The sequence below is a fragment of the Trichomonas vaginalis genome, chromosome III (genome assembly GCF_026262505.1).
Source record: "Trichomonas vaginalis G3 chromosome III, whole genome shotgun sequence".
Taxonomy (NCBI): domain Eukaryota; phylum Parabasalia; order Trichomonadida; family Trichomonadidae; genus Trichomonas; species Trichomonas vaginalis.
This window is the reverse complement of record NC_067205.1, coordinates 16,129,897-16,151,547: the sequence shown is the minus strand read 5'-3', so window position 1 is coordinate 16,151,547 and position 21,651 is coordinate 16,129,897. Positions and strand designations below refer to the sequence as shown.

General features: G+C 29.1%; 2 protein-coding genes and 2 pseudogenes across 4 annotated transcripts, besides 5 other annotated features; 2 read left to right on the top strand and 2 right to left on the bottom strand.

The window, feature by feature from the left end:
- Window positions 1-191: 191 nt before the first annotated feature.
- On the bottom strand, window positions 192-3,540 carry TVAGG3_0711540 (putative phospholipid-transporting ATPase family; the record flags this gene model as incomplete). The annotated part of the gene is made up of 1 exon (XM_001580865.1): window positions 328-3,477. One exon carries the CDS (start codon window positions 3,475-3,477, stop codon window positions 328-330), a length of 3,150 nt encoding a protein of 1,049 aa, XP_001580915.1.
- Window positions 3,541-8,027: 4,487 nt separating this feature from the next.
- Window positions 8,028-8,245: a mobile genetic element.
- Window positions 8,246-8,817: 572 nt separating this feature from the next.
- Window positions 8,818-8,839: a mobile genetic element.
- A 1,345-nt stretch (window positions 8,840-10,184) lies between these two features.
- Window positions 10,185-11,818: a mobile genetic element.
- Window positions 11,819-11,939: 121 nt separating this feature from the next.
- Window positions 11,940-14,066: a mobile genetic element.
- Window positions 12,771-13,725, bottom strand: TVAGG3_0711500 (annotated as a pseudogene). Its single transcript has one exon. A coding segment is annotated over exon 1 (955 nt).
- Window positions 14,067-16,959: 2,893 nt separating the features above from the next.
- Window positions 16,960-17,166: a mobile genetic element.
- Window positions 17,167-18,380: 1,214 nt separating this feature from the next.
- TVAGG3_0711470 lies at window positions 18,381-19,242 on the top strand (annotated as a pseudogene). The gene has a single exon: window positions 18,381-18,945. A coding segment is annotated over exon 1 (565 nt).
- A 74-nt stretch (window positions 19,243-19,316) lies between these two features.
- On the top strand, window positions 19,317-21,156 carry TVAGG3_0711460 (MFS/sugar transport protein family; the record flags this gene model as incomplete). Its single annotated transcript, XM_051243804.1, has 1 exon — window positions 19,531-21,027. One exon carries the CDS (start codon window positions 19,531-19,533, stop codon window positions 21,025-21,027), a length of 1,497 nt encoding a protein of 498 aa, XP_051090391.1.
- Between the last annotated feature and the right edge of the window lie 495 nt (window positions 21,157-21,651).

The following is a 21,651-nucleotide window of genomic DNA, read 5'->3' as shown; positions in this document are numbered from 1 at the left end:
AAAATAAGCTGATATTTACATCCAATTGGAATTATTGCGTAATGAATATTGATATAAATATTCAAAAATCAATATGAATAAATTGACAACCTGTGGAGATCTGATTTCATTTGTAGAACTTATCCCAAAATGTAACAAATATGAATTTGAAAAAAATAAAATAAAAATAAAATTAGAAATTTCAAGAAACGCTTTTATCCTTTATTTATGAGTATAAAACGTTTGGTCATTAATATTACAAATAACATGACATATAATTAAAGATGTATATCTCTAATATATAATAACAAAACAACAAAAAAATAAAATAAAAAACAATTTTTTTTCTTATGGAATAGCAGCTGAAATCGAAGTCATTTCTTCGAATTCAGATTCTTGTTTCATTGCTTCAGCGAAGTCAATTGGTCCATCGATATCGATATATCTGCGTTCGCGGAGTAATCTGTTCAATCTCATTCCGAAATGTTCAACGCAGAACTCCAAGAAAATTGGCGGAATCAAACCAAGAATCATTACCAAAATCATCATCAAATAAGTTCTTGGATTTGTCATATCTACTAAAACGCAGCTCATGATTTCTGGTTCCATGAAAGCACCGTAGAGCATGATAACTAAAATTGCAACAAACAATGTACCAAAGTTTGCAAGGAATGTAACCCAGCACCAGTATCTCAGCCATGATGAAACCATCACAGAAACAATGAGAACAACTCCGAAATAAGAGAAGAAACCGTTTTCTGTGAAATTAGATGATGGCATCGTTAATCTGATTACGTAGTAAACAATGATTGACTGGTAAACACCCAATCCGCAGAAATAAGCGATTAGAGGTGGTGTCATTGGGTTTGGAAGTGTTCTATGGAGCTGTGGGTATCTTACGAGTTGTGCTTCAGGCAAATCTTGTTCAATCCATCCGTAGATGAAAGGAGGAATCATTGTGAACAAAAGATTGAAACAAGACATGAAGAAACTATCATAGAAAGATGATGGAGATCCCATTGTATCAATGGCCATCCATAACATAGAGAATGAGAAAACGATGTTCTTGTAGATCATGATCATTGCTGTCCATGCGAATCTATCGAATGCCCAATGTCCATGAACTGCAATCAATCTGATCAAATGTCTGAAACGAGGAATGGCGAAATCAGATGTCATTGCAGCCTGGTTTCCTTCCAATCCAGAAATACCAACACCTACATGAGATTCCTGGATCATTCCGACATCGTTTGCACCATCACCGATTGCGAGAGTGAGAGATCCCTTGAATGATTTGACCAATCTAACAATTCTCGCTTTCATGAATGGTGTTGATCTGCAGAAAATTACTGATTTAACTTTCTTGCAGAGATAAATAATGTCTTCTGGTTCTTTCTCTATTAATAGTGTTGTTGCATTCTCTGTCAAACAAAGAACAGGGTCTTTGAAATTATCGAAATTATCTCTGTAGCATTTAGCAGATTTGAGAGTTTCTTCTTCTCTTGAACTAGATAAAATCAATGTGTCAGCACCAGGTAAAATAACAGATGATGTCTTTCCGATTTCAATGGCTGTTTCTAATTTATCTCCTGTCAATACCCAGCATTTGATTCCTGCATGTCTTAACCAAAGAATGGCTTCTGGAACACATGGTTGTAATCTGTCTTCTACGCCCGTAACGCCGATAATATTCAAATTCTTTTCAATTGATGTAGCGACAGAATCAAGTTTTTGTTCTCTGTTATCCAAACTTGCAGCAGCTTCTTTGTACTCTTCAACGAACTTTTCGATCTCTTCGTCTTCGAGTATTCTTGAAGAGAAAACTAATGTTCTAAGACCTTCAGCAGAAAACTCATTAACTTCATTGTTATACTTAGTAGAAGCGGCGCGTTGATAGATAACATTATCAGCACCTTTTGTATAAATAATTGCATTAGAATCTCCTTCTCTCTGTACGATTATTGACATTCTCTTTCTTGTTGAATTGAATGGTAAAACAGCGTGAACTTTGTAAACAACTTTCTTTCCAAGTTCATCTAATGTTATTGACTCTTGATCATGCTGTATCAATGCAACTCCTGCTTCAGAAGCAAATTTGACAAATGCTGATTCATCAGGAGATTCAGAATTATATTCAAGAGTTCCTTTTGATTCATAAACAATGACAGTGTTGCAAAGTGCAAGAGCTCTAAGCATTTCAAGTGATCTTTCTGAATAAAAGGCATCTTTCTCATATGATTTAATAAATTCGGCGGTTGTAAAAGTGCCATTTGAATCAGTGAATTCCTTCAACTGCATGACATTTTCTGTCAATGTTCCTGTTTTATCTGTTAACACGTGAGTGACTAAACCTAGATTGCCGAGCATTGATGAGTTATGCGGTTTGGACTTTCCTCTGTCTTCTTCGACAATGTACTTGTCGTAACTGATGATGAACATCAGGAAAAGACGACAAATTTCGATTGTACAGTTGAGAGAAAGTGGAATGAGATATGAAAAGAGAACGAAATACTGGAGAAATGCTTCCCAAAATGATTTGAAGGCGGATGGCATGACGGTATCAAGGAGATTGAAGTCGTTGTGCATCTCGAAGTAGCAGCAGCATCCGGAAATGATGAAAACAGTGATCATCTTGAAAATAAAGACACATAAAACCATTGTATTGTTATCTTTGTCGAATTGGGTCATTTTTGCGGGTGGATGGCGCTGGTTCATCATGATCTTGCAATCATGGCCTGTACGAAGAGCAACACCAATGGCCCAATCTGTATATTTGAGGGATGTTCCACGTAATAAAATGTTGTTGATGGAAATCGGCCAAATGTCTGTTTCGGATTTCAGCTTGGCATTGAATTTGTAGAGGTCTCTGTCCGGTTCTGGTACATCTACTTCGTATTGTCTATGAGTTATTGCTTGTGGGAATTGCTTACCCTTGAAATGAGGGTGCGGGTAGATTGTTTGAACTGTGGCTTCTCCATTAAGCTCTGCCATAGAGAAATTGGCGGATTGGTTAACATTTGATGATGTAAGGTAAAGCATATCGACAGGGCATGATTGTTCATTCTCAACCAATATGACATCACCTGCACGAATGTCTGCGGAAATCGAATCAACCCATTCGCCAAAACTGTAGATTTTAACAGGAGCATTGTTTCTACGGCGATCTTGAACATATTTCATAAGATCTTCGATACCTGCACGAATCATTGATATCGCAAGTACAACAAGCATTGGGCAAAGTGTAAATAAATAGTTAACTGGTGAAAGAGGTAACGCACAAATAATTAAAACTATAATAAAGTAAATGTTGGTGTATGATCTGTAATTCTCTAGCAGAGAGAGTGGAAGAAATGACCACCAAGTGTAACGAGTAGTTCTAATGAAGTTTCCTTTCTGACCTGGATAATTCTTGGATGGCTGAAGAAATTTGATGGTGGCCCAAGCATCCACTGATGTCGTTTCTGAACTTGCGTGGTTATTGCTTAAGTCTTCACTCATCAAAATTTTTCTAATGATTATTGGCCCTGTGAAAAAATGAAAATAAGAAAAAATAGTATATAAAATGATCTCTATAATGATACTTAAAGTATGAACAATTTGAATAGAAAACGAAAAAATAATTGTGATAAATGTTTTGAGAGACAATTGAAGATGTTTATTATATATTAATGATTCTCGTTAAAATTATCAAATAAAAAAAATTTTATTTGGTCGGATGCACACATGCGAAAATGAAAAATATTATTCCATATCAATAGTAGAACTAGTAAGTCACTTATTGTTTGAAATTCAGTTTTGATAGTTATGTGATTTGAACGTCTCCCGATCATTCATTGAAAAATTATTCAATGAATCGCAACATTAGTAAATACTTTCTAAAAATAGAATATATATAAATAATTTTTAAAAAAACAGAATAATGATTGTACTTAATTTTTTACTAATTTCAGCTTTTCATAACCGTAATAAAAAAATCAATAGAAAAGCCTGTAATTTTAATTTAATGTTGTATTTTCATATGTCTATATAATATAGATTAATTTCAGTAAAAATTTGTGATAAATTATAAATAATTGTTTTTAATCTTTCGTCCAAATCCAATTAATGCATTTGCATCCTCCGAAATTTGATTGCAACGATTCAATTTTTTGTCATATATTTCGCATCTATACAATTTGACTCAAACTGAAATGGATAAATCTAATGATTTATGTCAATTGGTACAATGTATATGGTGTGAGTAATTGATGTAGAGTTGGGAGAATGTCTATTTCGAAAAAAATAATCGTTTTTCGGTCTATTTCGAAAATAATCGTCCCGATCCCGACGATAGAAGGCGAAATTATTAAAGATTGCATTTTGAAGTGAATGAATATAATTATTCAGATTGTGTTTGATTTCCACTCATTCTGTTTCTTTTGAACTCTAACACTAACATTTCATGATGATTACATGATCCATTTATACATGGTTGAATTGTTCCAGATTCTACCAGAAAATCAATCCAAATTTCTCAATGCATTCATGTTGATTGGACAAAATTTAAAATTTATCAGCCTATTTCCAGAGAAACTCATATATTCCCTAATGAAATGTAATTTTTGCTACATTTATTTCAATCAAATTTCAAAAAATTGACTGCAGAGCTTGAAAAGGTGATGAATCATGTTGTTATTAGATGTACATATTAGATTTACTATTTCCAAAAAAATGCTCAAATTTGAATAGTTTTTAGAAAATTTGGAATTACACTCCTTACATTATATATAATTAAATGTTTAAATTTTATTTATTTTTCCCTTTTAATTTTATAACGTGCTCTATCAAAACTAACCTCTCAATTGAAGGCCACAAAATCTAAGTAGTGAGGGTACACAAATTTTGTATGGAGTACGGTTCAATTTTTGAGAGCCTCACTACTTAAATTTTGTGACTACCTTATTATTGATGATTGTTTGGAAACTTACTAAACATATTCTATATATCATAATTTTATATTGAAAAATCCTATAAAATGACAATTTGTGAGTTTTCATTATATTAATCATGGTAAAGAAGTTTTTATGGGATTATGACCCTGTAATCTCTCTATTATTCTGATAAATAAGTATGCTGAAGTGAATATATGAAAAATAAAGCACAAAATAATAATAAAAATAAATTTTTAGTCATAATAAGTAAGAAAGTAATAGCACTATATTTGTTTATCGTAGCAGTGATCTGGATCACTAGTATTAGAACGATTTTAACAAAAAAAGAATGTAAAATTTCTGAAAATCGAATTTTTTAAAGTAGTTGCCTGGCAAAATATATCTGTAGTGTAACGCGAGCATAAAGGAAGCTGATAATGAGAATATTTTAAAAAGATATTTTGAATCTGTAAAAAACTTTGAAATTCATTTATTGATTGTACATTTGAGTTATACGTTGTTTGGTTATTCGAAATTTATAAAAGATTTCATTTTCGTTAATTTATGAATCAAAATATTGTAATAATGGAGAATTTCGTTTGAATTTCGTATTGAATGTAGATTGCAATTGTAATGTTGATAAAATGATGTATAATTTGCTTAATTTGAGAGAGTTTGTAATAATAATCGAGAAATATGAATTTTGAATGATTAAATAGAGACGAGTTCATCAATGTAATCTGTTTCGAATCAGTATTTGATGTTCCCGTTCTCAACTTTAGCTGTTAATGAATACGTTAGCAGCATTCAACCATATTCATTCACTATAAATGAAAAGAAAAAGTAGTAATTGATGATATATGAAAGGGTTACATTGATCATTCTTGCTAATTCCTCATTATTTTTAAAATATTGACATTATTTTATATTTTCACTTAAAAATAATAAATTCATTACAACTTAACGTAAAAATAACTATTGAAATAGTAAAAACGTGATTTAATGATGTGAAATTTCCAAATTTTTTTCAAAAAATAAAAAATAAATTCAAAAATTGTTAAAAAATCTATGAAAATCATAAATCTAAAATTATTTTGGAATTTTTGAGTAAGTAGAGCAAGTTTAATATTTGTATATAATGTTATTTCTGCGAAAATTTATGATTTTTCTCAAAAATTTGTAATCAATTTTGATAGATATTACCTTTTAAGATAAACCACTTATATATCATAGCAAGTGACTAATTTTAAAGATAAATTCTCATATATCTCTCTTATAAAATCAACAGCTTTATTCAAATTTTAAATTCTTGACAATTTTAGATGAATGATTGGCCAAAATTGTTAATTTATAACGTAACGCAATCATTACTGGTGAAGCATTCTGTCTAATAATCGATTTATTGATATTTCTTTGAAATATGAGACAAAAAACTGTTTTTTCACAAATTGTGCATATACACACTCATAAACATTACTATTTAAATGATATACCACAGCTATTTACCTAATATCTTAATCAATTTATGCAATTGTGATTTAACTCGATTTATATCGAATTTTAATCATTGAATAGATTTAGATTTCCTTAATACAATTCAGATCATCCATTATATTAATGATATGCTAAATATTTCATAATAATAAAAAAAATTAAGAGAATTATCATATTTTATTATTGTGAATCACCACCTTAAACTATGTATTTATTAAAGGCCTCGTTGCAAACACAAATAATAATTGATAATATTTTTTATATTAAATACAATATATTTGGGCTAAACAACAGCGTTATTGTTATATTCTCGTATATGTTAGCACAAATAATATATTGTTATCTTATATACACAATATTTTTTTTTAGAATTAAATAAGCATAATACTTTTTATGTATTAACACAATAGCACAGTTACAAAACGTTAGTATTAGTATTAGGCTATCTGATTATATGTGAAAATAGTGAGAAATATCATAATTTGTCTTGCAATCTTCTTATTAATCTCATAAAAAAGCATAACATAGTATTTTTATTATATAAATAGATTGCAAATAGTATGATTTAGTAGCGCCTAATAAGCCAAGGATCTAAAATAACTCTATGGTGGAGAATTATGCATTTTAATGTCTATCGTCGTGATCGGAACGATTATTTTCGAAAATAGACCGAAAGACGATTATTTTTTTCGAAATAGACATTCTCCCATGTAGAGTTCATAAATAATGGTAGAATTCTCAATAACGGAAAACTCAGAATGTATTAATGCTTTTATTAAGTCAATATCACATCAACTAATCATATAAGAGTAATTCTTTATAAATTTAAAGGTCATGAATAATGAATTCTCTTTGTGTGTACAACTAAAAAATATCCCGTAGTATAAGATAACACTATGATTATACTATTTCCTCGGTTTTTTTCTACTGCAGAATTATCAAGAAATGTAATCAAATTTTGTTGAATATATGGGTATCTTATGTTGTTTATTATTATTTCCTTATACAAAAATTTATTGAAAATAAATGTTATATTGCTTATTGTTTTTGAGAATTTCTTAGATGATAAGATTAAATTTGGCATAAAGTAAATTGTTTGGAATATAAATTTCAAAAATTTATTGTTCATAACAGATTTGAAATTTTATCCTTATATAAAGAGTTAATATAAACTTAAAAAATGTATTGTAATATCTTAAAAATTCAGCTCTAAAAGTGGATTTGAGCAAGAACAGAAATTATTACAAAGATGATTTAAAAGAATGATATGAATTAAATTGACCAGCACTCAGTTACTATTTTGAACTTTGTGGTATATTACAACCTATAAAAACAGCGTTTCAACCTATCATATGAATGTTGACAGTTCGCAATCTTAACAAAATTTGAGAAGTAATAACAGAGCAAATTAAAGAGAATTAGTGAAATCAAGTTTGCCAATCAAAATATAGTATACCTTATTTAACCACGTTTTTAAAAATTGAAATAGTTCATTTTGTTTCCTTTTTGAAACAATGAAAACATAGTTTTATTGGCATTTTTATAGAATCTGAACTTTCACAAAGCCAAATGCATCCTTCTGGATGAGGAACAATTGATGATTTCATATTTCTTCCTTCTCTATGACTTATTGTTTACGAGAAAGGGTCATTATTGATTTTGTAATTTAATCGTCGTCGTTATCGATTTTGTAATTTAATCGTTATCGTCTTTTTCTAAACGTGCATTTTTTGCTTTCGGAGCTATTGAACATACATTGGCCCTTACCAGCAATTGAAAACTATTTTTCATTATCAACAATTACATTACTCCGAGTTATTCATCAATCAATGAAAATCGATATATAGTCCATACTTCAATTTACAATATTGGCAAGTCCAATTTCACTTGGCATATTTAACTCATATAGAAAAACCAGTTGGAATCAGCAAAATTATCTTTAATTCCATACATAAGAAAAAAAAATTATAAAGTTCTTCAATAATAGCAAACTAATAGTTTAAATAGATTTACAAGTATCGCCCATCTACTTTTGATATAATTCACATATTAAATGTAGAAAACTGGTTTAAAATAAATATTTCAAAAGTTCGAAAACGATTTATGAAAAAATAACGTGATGACATTTACTAAATTTGCTCTATATTAAAGTATCGATGATAGAAAGAGCATATTTTGTAAATATTTCAAAAATATTTAAAAGTCGGAGAAATTGTATTGTAATGTACTATAATTATGTTACAAATCCGATTCAATACTAATCCTTCGCTATTGAAGTTGTTTTGAGAAGGATATTCTCTAAATTCTTGATAAATCTTTAAAATCTAGAGTAATTGTTTTGTAAACTTAACAAAACTAAAATGTATACCAATAGATTGGCATTTTCTACGTTTTCAAAGTGAGAGAGTGTAAATTCTTTTTTTTATCCTATTAAGGGTATAGTCCACTAAAAATTTTTAAGTTTTGACAATGAAAATAAGCTCTGTGACCATGTAAATATATATCTATGCAAAACGAGAGGTTATGCCATAATTTTTTTTAGTTATCAAATTTTCCTTTTTTTGAGAGAAGTCTCTCAATAATTTGAGAAGAATCTTTGATATAAAGAGATACACATTTGTAGAACGAAGTAAGTGTTTTCCAAACATTTTATATGTTCATCCTGTATAACAATATAAAGCTGCATAGTGCCATCTTGTGCGTTTGCTATTTTATGTACTTTTCATTGAGATAATCCCTCTTCTCGGGTGATTTTAACAGTCAACTCAATTTTAAAATAAAGATTTCATCAAAATGATTTCGAAATTCGGATATTGATTATATAAATAGCACTGTTAACATATTTTGGATGAGTAAAAAATACCTTGTTTTGTATGCATTTAGTACACCTTTATTTTTGATTAAAACTATAAAATTTTTATTCCTTATATAATAAATAGTATATGTTACATAAACATGAAATTCAATAGCATTCAATTTTGGATTTTTTAGATTTGGTAAATTTTAGAAGAAATAAAATCAGCAATCAAAATAAAGAAACTTTTTTTGTATCTTCTATGATTACCTTTTGGTACTAAATTTTGCATTAATAAGTAAATTATCTGTATTATTCTGTGAGCACAAGCCCTCAGTTATGCTGGTAGTGAATGATGAATCGTCATTTTGCGAAGAGAACGCGATTATTAAGGTAATTTTGAGAATTGTCTTGAATTATTTAAAATTAAAGTTAATTGAATAGGTAGGATAACTAGCCTTTGCTAAATTTGTATAATTTGACCTTATTCTAGTTGGATCTGAGAATATTTTGCTGAAATAATAAATTATATCGCCGATTTATGAACATTTCTCTGATGGGACCGACTCGCTGAAACGTATTAGTGTTAATGGTAACTTGTCTGAAATTTCAAATTTTTTTCGACATCCAAAAAATCACAAACAAAAGCATCAAAATTAGATTTGCATTTAAGGTTTTCATTTTTTTTTGGAAAATAAAAATATTTTTTTCCCCAATAAAGTTTATTTTTACTTTTGAGAGGAATAGAAACGTTATTTTGGAATTTTGAAACGACAGAAATGTTCCATTTTTAATGTAGATTCTAAAATGGGGTCAAATTTTTGATTGAACCGTTATCCATTGAAAAACCTCGATTTTAAAATGTTATTCCAAAATATTCATCTAATGATATAGTATATATTTATTAATTATTACTTTTTATTCAATTTTCACTTTTGGCGGGATTTCATTTTTTTTGTTGTATGGGCCATATTGTTCACCCAAAACGGAAAACAAAGGCAATGCATAACATTTTACTCCACGAACGTCGTCGACTCTCAGCGCGACAGATGCTTGGTGCTTGCATAATGACCGGAATGCCATATACAAAAGGTGCTCGCTTTCTTTCTCTTTGTGGAACTAAGCCCCCTGTGAAGAGTGGTGTCATGAGACAACAGAGATTTTGTGACGATAAGATTAGAAGACTTAAAAGTATTTCCCTAATGCTGTCGAGAAAGTCCTTCAGTGGTTACTTATCCATTGATGCAAGATGGACGCACAGGCGAAACTCGCCAAGTTGTACAGTAACTGCGCTCGATGCTGTCACAAAAAGAGTTCTTGCATGCGTGAACATCAACCATATTGGTGGAAACAGACAGCATGCTCAGTATTCCGGAGCTTCCAACAATATGGAAAGTGCTGGAACTCGAATCATCTTGAAGCAATTAAAGAAATACAATATCTTGAAAGATGTTAAAGAGATTATTAAAGACCGAGATAACAAAAGTGTCTCTGTCTTTAAAGAATTTGGCGTCTCTCATCTTGAAAGATTCGATCCAGATCATGTATCAAAAAATATCTCAAAAGATTTTACAAAGTTCTCAGCTTCTCATAAGACAGTTGAAGTTTTCAACGACAAGACTCAGAAGATTGAAAAAATAGAGAGACCTTTCTGGGGTCTGAATGCAAGCCTAAGTATGTGGCTTTGGTCATGTTTTGCCAAAGAAAATATTGACAAACGTACGAAAATGTGGGAGAATTGTGTCTACCATTACGTAGGCAATCATTCTTTTTGCGAACCGCACAATTACAAATGCTTTGAATGGCAAAAAGGTGTCAATTCGATCCAACTTCAATTCATGCTCTATGACTGGGTTCACAAATGGACACCCATAGTTTCCAAAGTTTCTTCCATTGGATCTACCTGCATGAATGAAGCGTTTAACTCCAAAATTGCATGCTATTTGGACAAATCAAGAGCCTGGAAGAACATTAACATTAGAGTTAACGTTGCAATCTTAGAATGGAATGATCCAGAGCATTTTCTCGGAGATATACAAAAAGCATTACATCTTCCCCCACTTCCAGAAGATTGTGTCAAATTATTTGAAGAGAATTGTTACTCCAAAATGATATTGAAACAAAAAACTGTTACAAAAGGTTCCAAAAAACAGAACAAATACAAAAAATCCATTCAGAGTGTACCAGGAGGAGATTATCAAGTTTTCAAGTCCGAATGGGAATCAGAAGACGAAGACATTGATGACTTTGATTAACGAAAATTACATTTTATTTATTGTTTTTGTTTTTAATTAAATTATTATTATGCTCATTTTCTTATTTTGATTTTTTCTCATTATGATATAAATAATTTATTAATGCATTTATCCAATAATTATGCTATGATATTTTTATGCCTTATTTCATTTCTCTTATATTTGATAATCTGGTAAAATATAGTTCAGACTATAATCATTTTAGATTATTGATATATTTATATAGGTTAGAATAAAATTAGTTTCATTTTCTACTTTTATTTTGAATTAATAATTTATAATATCAAATATTATGGCGTAACCTCTCCTTTAAAATATAGATATATATAGGCCTATAGAGTTTATTGGCACTCTCAAAACTCTAGAATTTTGAGTTTACTATACCCTTAATTTAATTCTTTCAAAATTTGAATCTTATTGTATATCACCGGACTATGATCATAATAGAGTTGCAATCTCTAATTATAGCCACATTAGTACTCGTGGGTCGATATATCATGGGAGATACAAAATTATTTGAATTTTCTTTTATTTTTTTTTAAAATATTAAAAAAAGTAAATAAATAACTAACAACACAGCATCACTTTTCGTAAAATGCTTTAATCCTAGTCCTTTTTCCCCTTAATTTTTCAATCTCTCCCAGGTTGAAATTTATTCCGGGAATTTTTAAAGATGCTTGGTCAACATAAAATTTCATTAAATCTTCCACAGGAGTCATAAACTCTGAACATTTGAAGCGAGCATGAACTGCATCATTCAAATTTTTAAGAAGATTTTTGTTCGAAAAGTGATTCAATACGGCGATTACATGAATACAAGGTAATCCGTATAATTCGATGTGCTTACATGTGCATGAATATTGTGAATCTGACATAATTTTTACGCAATATGTATAGCGACCAAAAGTTGCATAATATAATTATTGAATTGGATCATATAATACCGAGCTAAACATATCTGAATGTTTCAAAGTTTCATTTAGATTTTTGATAATATTATCTGATTTAAAATCACCTGTTAAAACATTTTTAACAAGATTGAATTCATGTTCAATGAGACGGATAATTAGTTCGGCGGGTTCATATGTATCCCATTTATCTTTAATTTCGGCATTAAGGGATTCAATAAGAGATGTTGTGAGTATGCCAGCGGTGTAGTCAGCGAATCCTTCAAATGGGTTAATACTATCTAAGTACTTAAAGAGATCCTGATTATTTTCGCGGTTTGGATATTCCTCTTGTAAACGAGTTTCTAACTTTTTAATCAAGTCAATTCGTTTTTGAGGATGGTCTGCGTAAGCGACTTCAACAATTTCGGAATAGACATTGATGTATTCCCTTTTTGTTGCAAAATGACGTAAGCAAAATTTATGATCGCAAGAAAAGCCTGATTCTCTAACAGCAGCTATAATTGCCGGACCTTGATCGGAATAAATATTCTTGAATCTGCTTGGTGGAATAAAAGATTTCAATTTAGTGAGCATATCCTTAATTGTTATCGTATTTTCACTAACAGACCATGCAAATGCAATAGGGATAAGTCTATTATTTGGTGCAGGTGTACCAATAATGAGTAAGTTTCCTTTTTTAATACAAAATAAAAACGTTCCATCAATTTGAATTATTCCGCAAAAAGCTTGTGTTTGCATGTAAAAATGAGTTATTGGAGGAATTACAATAAATGAATAAATTTGAAAGTCTTTTGAATTTTCAGGTAATTCATCACCTTTCTTAAATGTATGCAATTCAATTTCATTGTTAACTTCTTTAACTAAAATCATTTCGCAGAATCCTTGTTCGATTTTGTTTATGATTGAAAAAATTGTTGAGAAATAATTGTAAGATTGAATTCTATCCCCTTTGTGGTTCCTTTAAGTTTATTTACTATATTATGGAACATCGTATAAGTTGCATTGGGAATATTCAATTCTTTTGCAAAAATTTCTTTGCATTGAGGAACATTATCAGAATTTGCTAATTCATAGACTTTTTTTCCTGCTTGCAACTTAAGAATTTTTGGTATATTGTTACTCGGCTTGCATTGCTTTGCTCTATGCTCGTGTTTAATTACTGGAATGAAGAAAAGTTGACCATTTTCATGAGTCTTTACAAGCTCCATGCAAAATTGGCAGTTAGGACAACGAAACTTTTTTCCTTGCTCAAAATTTAATGGATAAAAAGAATTATATGAATCTTTTGCAATAAATATAGCAGCTTCTGTAGGATCTGTAAATTTTAATTTGCTATATCTTTCCTTGAGAATTGGAATTGGGGAATTTTCAGGTATTTCCATTCTATATTTCAATTTTTTACGAGAATTCAATTCATTTTGAATTAAATCAAGCATATCAGCTCCATCTCCTTTTTCTTCATCAACAATAGCTTGGATGGATACTGATATAGTTTGATTCTCTTCCACTATTGTCGGTTCGCTTTCCGACATGAGATAAAATTGAAGGTTTAACGTACTTTTGATACTCTGAGTTAAAAAAAGATTTTCTTAACATAATTTGATTTATTGGTCCTTAAAAAATTCTGATTCAAAATTGAATTGAATCGAACGAGTTTTCCTTTTGAGTCATTTCAAATATTCATGAGAAAGAAAAAAAATTCTAGCAATTTCAAATATTTTTGATTTGATTGAATTCAAAAGTGTCACAAATATTCAATGAGAAAGAGAAAAGAGATCGAATATGTTGTTTCTGAGCGAATAGTCAAGCAATATTTCGTTAAGTACAAAGATCAGCATCCGGAAAAAAATAAATGGGTATATCAAAATGAGATTCCGCAAGAAATATTTGAAAAATATCTAGAAACGAAGAAAACAGAAAATATTGATGAAATGTTACGCTGTACTCGAATTGTTCATGTTGTTGATCAAGATAAAAAAGAATTTTATCTTGAATTTTCAAAAAAAAATCAAATTCATCACATATTAAACAAGAATCTAGATGAAGAACATCAAAAGGCTTATATAGATTATCTTGAAAGTTTACTCAAACTTGAAATAAAAAATAAAAATTAAATTAAATTAACCCTCGTTAGGATATCGTTGCAAATAAAGATTTATTTCTCAGAAAGATCCTGATTTTCTGATAAATATTCTGTTGTAACTTCTACAAGGTTTAAGATATGAAAAACATTTTTGAATATTTCATCGCTATCAAATCTGCGGAAACATCTGGAATATAATTTCAAATATTTGTGAAGATTTGAATTCTCAATTGCATAATTAATTAAAAATTCATGTGAATTTAAAAAATCGGTAGATGAAATTTGCATGGGTATAAGAGGAAGTACACAATAATACCCCTGAACTACATACTCTGTAAATGAATAGTGAGGAGAAAGACTTCGCAGAATTTCAAGTGTTTTTATGAATTCTAAAGCCATCTCAGATGTTATATCGACTGCTTTATAAAATAAAACTATAAATTTGAGAAGATAAACAAAATCTTCGTTATTTATAATTGAATTCACGTCATTAAAAAAGTTGAAATAATTTGATATTAGTATATCCGAACATGGAAGAGCAGTTGCATATCCTGGGTAATATTTTAATAATTTTGTAAAGAAATTTGCAATTGCATAAGTTGAATATTGATTTTCGTACTCAATAATACTAGAAAAAATTTCTTTCTTGAGTAAAACTGCGTTTTGGAAGAATTCAACGTCAAGAATATTGTTTTTAATCAAAGCAATAAATGTATCGATGATATAGAGAGAATTGTCACTGCTGCTTATGAAACGTAATATCTCATCATATTGATCGGAAAATGTTGATAAATAAAGGTATTGTATGTTATCTAAAGCTTTAAAATGAATTAATTTTAATGAAAAAATGAAAAAAATCTGGTTAATATAATGCGATAAATATTCGAATAAATTTTCCAGTAGTATCAAATCTATTTGAAAGATATTCGAAGAAGTGATATTTTGAATTGTGAATTTTAATATTGTTTCATTTTGTGTAGATTGCTCGATAATGAAATGTATCAAAAGATTCATTGAATATGAGTCAATGGAAAAGCTTAAATCCTTAGGGATATCCAAAATAAATCTTAATAAAGAAGATTCGTCTTGAAAATTAGCTTCCGAAAGTTCTATTTCAGTCGGAGCTGGAAGATTCCGATCATTTATGAATCTCGAAACGACAGAAAATTTGTATTGTTTATATTTCATTATTCGAAATGATAAACTTCAAAATCTAAAATTTATTTTTTTACAATATATTTCATCCTATTGTCAAGGCTAAATTTTTCACCGGAAGTGTATCAAAAATTGATAAGATTTACGGTGATCTAATTATGACAATTCAATGCATCTCGTGATATAACGCAGATATAAACACAACTGATATTGCATAACTAATAATTGAGTCAAATAACTAAATTATGTGTTATATTTTACATATATTTCTTCAATTTTGTAATAAATGGATGTTTAACACTAATTTTTTAAGGACTTCGACTTTAGCATCACATAAATATGTTATTTTCTATATTAAAACGTAATTTTGGTGGTCTTAGAATAGAAAAATATGCAATATTCGTGGAGATAATGAGGGTTCTTAAACATGTTCTTAAAAATAAATAAAATAATACAAATCTTTATTCAATATTTTGATATTGTTGGTCCTCTCTTTGTGAAAATACTTAACTTCAAAGAGTATTATGTTTTACCTAGTGAGGACCTTAAGTTTGCAAAAACATAATAAAAGTAAAATAAAAAAGATCGGATTTATCACAAAACTTTGAGTATTATAGGATTTAATATATTTTCTTAGTAGATTATATGATTTAGTTTCTTAAAATCTAAAGTATTTCTTGAGGAAAATATAAATTGAAATTCAAAAAGTAAAAAAAATGTAAACAAATCAAATTTTAAATGGACCAAATGTTGATTTTTCATTCGTTTTCTCATTATCGAAAAAAATTTGGAAAGCTAAGAAGTCAATAACAAGTTATATAATACAACAAAACCACATCGGATATGTTTTCATCAAATAGTCTCCTAGATTTGTTATGAAATTAAAATATCATGATATTTTAAGGGCTTTTGATTTCAATATTAGAATTATTCAGTTATGTCGTGCTAATATCAATTGCTTTATACAATTAATCGTTTACAAGCTGCAAAAATCGAACAATAATTTGACTTTGTAAAAAAAGTGCGTCATTTTTATTCGTTATACTTACAAAATGTAAACATTACGAGAAACATTTACATTTGTAAATGTAACAAGTAAATACATCAGATTTAAATTGTAAATGTAGTTTATCTCTCTCATCTCCTTTTTAAAAGGTATTACATACATACGAACGCATGGGTCACTCAATAATTAGCGTGATAATAATTGAGGATAGACTGTAATCGTAATTTTATTTTTGGACTTATATTTCGACATTTTGAAGTCGCTTGAAAGTCTTGCAAATGATTAAATTTGGAAAATTTGACCTAAGTCTGCATTATTTTGATGACTTAAACAATTCTATAAATCTGTTTTCCTAAAAATTTAAAAAGATATAATTTCAATTTCCCTAAATTTATGTAATTCATATATCACCAAAATATTTGGACTGCATTTCGTTTGTCTGCACCTAATTAAAGTCTAAATACCAATTAATTTTGGAGTTGCATTGCTTTTAATGTAAAAATGCACGTTTAGAAAAAGACGATAACAATTAAATTACAAAATCGATAACGACGACGATTAAATTACAAAATCGATAACCTCTCTACGAGAAACTTTTGTAAATGGCTTTCATTTTCAATATTGCACAATATCGCACAGATCATAGTATATGATATTTGTCATTTAAGAAAATGATACAGCATGCTATAAATCAACCATAAAAATAGTCAAATTTGAAATGATAGCAATATTCTGTGTAAACTTGTTTTTTCATATGATACATATGCATTACTTTTGGTTTATGATAAATTTGTAACTTGCGTTCTATATTTGAATTAGTAATTTCAGAAATATTCAGCAAATTAATAAAATGTTAAAATTCATCAAATCTCGAAAGTGGGATTTGTTTTTTTTGTCTAATACAATTGAATTTACCTCGCATAAACAGTAAAATTATGTGAAATTAGTCATCTTTATAATACAATAAAAGCTTTGCCTTAACTTATGGTAAGGTTAATTGTTAATTTTATAACAAGTAAATGTAAGGGATGTAAAAGATAGAATATATTGACCCTGATAGTTCATAATTCTCAAAAGGAAAAAAAGGTCATGAGAAAATTGGAGGAAATGGTATCTAAAGATAGATGTGAACTTTTAAAATTAATTTAGAAAATTGCAGATTTTCTTCAGAAATAAAAATTGTGAAAATTCAAAAGAACAAAAAATAAGGTAATTATATTGTAGAGAATTAGATGATTATTTTTGAATTCAAAAGAGGATTTTATGAATTTTTATAAGTCTGACCAAATTAAATTATTAATATATGAATAGTAAAAATATCGGGTTAAAGAAGCGAAAAAGTTGAAAGCAGAATTGGATTGAAAGAAATGAAGGTTTAATTTAAAATAATAATATTATGTATAACATTATGATACTATGAATGTAAAAAGACGCAAATATCGTAAAAAAGAAGTACGTTATATTGAAAAGTTATATTACTTAATTTTAACAATTGTTACTCTGTAGATAGATAAAATTAAGCCTAATTTTATCAATTGGTTTGATAAATTATAATTATTGTTTTAATATGAATAAACTGGTTGTCAACAGTTATTTTCATGTAAAATAGTTCACACCTTAATTCAAACGAAATTGAATACGAATCAAATTTTCAAATCATTTCAAATTATAACAAATTGAGAAGAATTACAGTTAGGATTTTAGCATCAATGCATAATTCCAATGTAAAATTTAATTAAAATTCAGACTGTTGTAAAATTGAGTGAAGAATATTTAAAAGTGAATTCAATATCATGAAATTTAAAATTCAAAGATCAGTTTCGTACAGTGTGAATATGGAAAACGAAAAAAACGCATAGACAAAAGTTCACAGCAGAAGAAGATGAGAGACTAACACTTCTTGTTAAAGAGTTCGGAACAGGTTCTTGGAAAAAAATTGCGCAATTAATGAAAACTCGATCAACAAGGCAATGTAGAGAAAGATACTTGAATTACCTAAGTCCTGAATTAAAAAATGGGCCGTGGTCATCACAAGAAGATCAATATTTGCTCAAGCTTGTTAAAGAAATGGGCCCGTGTTGGTCAAAAATAACGAAATTTTTCCCTACTCGTTCTGACGTGAATGTTAAAAATAGGTATTCTTTTCATGTTTCAAAGGGAAGAGCTCCATCGTTAAAAAAGCTCAAACCGAAAATTGAAAAAATTAAAAAAGAAAGGGAAAATAAAACTTGTTTGGATCAGTCCAATGTTCAGTTCCTAGCTAATATGTATGAAGACACCACAACGGCGTGGACAGAAAAATTCTTTTCTTCGGATATATTCAATATTGACTGGCAGCTTGAAGGCTATGAACTTTAATGTAATTAGTTATTTTTATGAGGTAAATATCTATGTTATTTTCTATAGTTGATTTTTTTGAAAATATTGAATTAGATGAAAATAAGCAATAAAGCTTAATTCTCTGTTTGGAAACTGTTAGATCATAATATTGTTTATTAGTTTTTCTTATTGCTTGAGAAAGTAATTTGATTACCAAGAATATGAAATATCTTGACGAATCGAACTGATATTTCACCTTGGTTCATATTTCTTAGATGAGAAACACAATCTGAAATTAAGCATGTTGAATATGAACCAAAAAAAGGGTAATTTTTCCCAAAAAAATTGTGATTCAAAAAGTGTTAGTTGATCGCGATTATTAGGAGTGTTATTTTGTCCATATGTAAAGAATCAATAAATATATGAGTATGAAATAAACCTCAGAAAAAATATTCAGAACATTATGGTCAAAAACAGAAGAATACGATTAGATTCGAATTTTCAATATTTTAGTCGGCTAAATCAAATACACAATATTTATGCCAGTTTGATAATTACGATATGTAATCTTAACCATCAGAAAATTTTGTTAAAAGTTTTAATCTAAACTTCTTCAATTTTTGCATGTCGGATAATCTTGATACAGAAATAGCGCCACGGGAAGACAAACTCAAATTCAGCGAGAAGTTTTGTTTTGGTCTTGGTGATTTCGCAGCCAATATTATGATGGCTGCAATTTCGTTTTATTTCATTTACTTTTTAATTAACGTCGCAGGTGTCACTGCATATAATGCTTCAGCTATTAACATTGTCGGTCGTGTATGGGATGCAATTACTTCATACGTAATGGGTGGAATTAGTGATAGATGTAATTCAAGATTTGGAAAACGTCGTGTATTTATCATCTTTGGTGCATTAACATTTGGAGTAAGCTTTATCTTCTTATGGCTATCACCAGGAATAGAAAAAAGTCAAACAACTAAAGTAGTTTATTACATTTTTATTTATATGATCTATACAACATGTTGGGCGATTGTTTATACACCATACAACACATTGCCAGCTAATATGACAAAGAATTACGATGAAAGAACATCATTAAATGGTTACAGAATTACGATGGCGAATATCGGAATTATTTTAGGTGCTGCATTGTTCGCAATCTTAGCTGATGGTGAAGAAAGTGCATTGTATCCTCGTCTACATTCCGTTCCTAAAGCGTATGGTATCAGTGGACTGATCTTTGGCCTTGCAAGTTCGATTTTTATGTTTTTATCAGGACTTTTTGTCAAAGAAAGATGCGCTGAGAACAATAAGTCAACGAAATCTGTATTTCAAACACTCAAAGAATTGTTTACTATCAAGGAATTCGTCAATTCTACTTGCTGGTATATTCTTTCGATGGTTGGATTCGATATTATTATGTTGGTCTTTATGTTCTACGTTAATGATGCATTAAAATTCGGTGGTGGTACAATGGCAATGATTTTTGTCGCTATTCCGTTGATTAGTGCTATTGTTTCTGCTGCATTTTGGGTATGGCTATCTGAAAAGTTGTCTAAATCAACAACCTTCATCATATCTGCCGTATACATGTTTGTTGTATTATTCTTTGCTATATTCTTACCAGAGAAAACTGTTTGGTCGATTGTATTATTGACAATTTTTGCTGGATTAGGTCTAAGTGCAATTCAAATTCTCCCTTACGCAGCTCTCCCTGATGTAGTTGAGATCGACGAATACAAGTTTGGTGAAAGAAGAGAGGGTATATACTATGGTATAATTTTGTTTATGTATAAGGTTTGTAGCGGCGTGACGATTTCTATCGTTTCCGCAGTTCTTGGTGCTTTTGGTTATAAGGAAAGCAATAACGGCCAACAAGTGGAACAAACGAAGAAAGCTTTGATGGCTGTTAGAATTGTTATGGGTTTGGTTCCTGGCGTTTTTTATTTATTCGCAATTATTCCTTCATTGCGCGGAAGAATTTCAAGAGAAGAATTTGCAAAGATCAAACAACAACTCGAAGAAAAGCATGCTAATCAGAATGCTCTTCATGAATCAAGTTCTAACTCTGAAAATTCAAATGGCGATAAGGCAGAGAATAACAATACAACTCCTTAAGACTTTATAATTATTTGTTCTTTTACATATAAAGTACTATCTTTCCTAATATATATGTATTTTTTACGCTTTTTAAAACATAAATTAGATATTTTGAACGAATATTCTCATATGCATATTGAAATTTACTTCATTAATCATTATGAGGAAAATATGACCTATGAGATGAATCAAATTCTTTGATAATGTTAATGAAGAACAAATAGATTTTCATTATACATATATGAGAAAAAATGAACTGTATAATGCTGCCATTGATCCTATTGTAATGTGATATATAAACTAGAGAAGAGATAGATGTATTATCAAAAAAAGAATTATTATAGCATGAATAATATGATGTTCTCATTATGTGAGTAGCATGTGATAGGATAATAAATGAATTTTATGAGGATTAAAAAGATTTTGAACCGATGACTATAAAAATATGACCAGATGAATGAAAAAGAGAAATGTAAGTGATAAAAATTTAATATAAGCCAATGAGATGTAAGAATTAGAAGTTATAATTTTTTTGTAGTTTCGGCCGATGGATATTTGTAAAAAATTTTGAAAAGAGGAATGCGAAACATCTAATAACATGATAGGAGATATAAAATAAAAAGAGAAATCAAATTACTATTT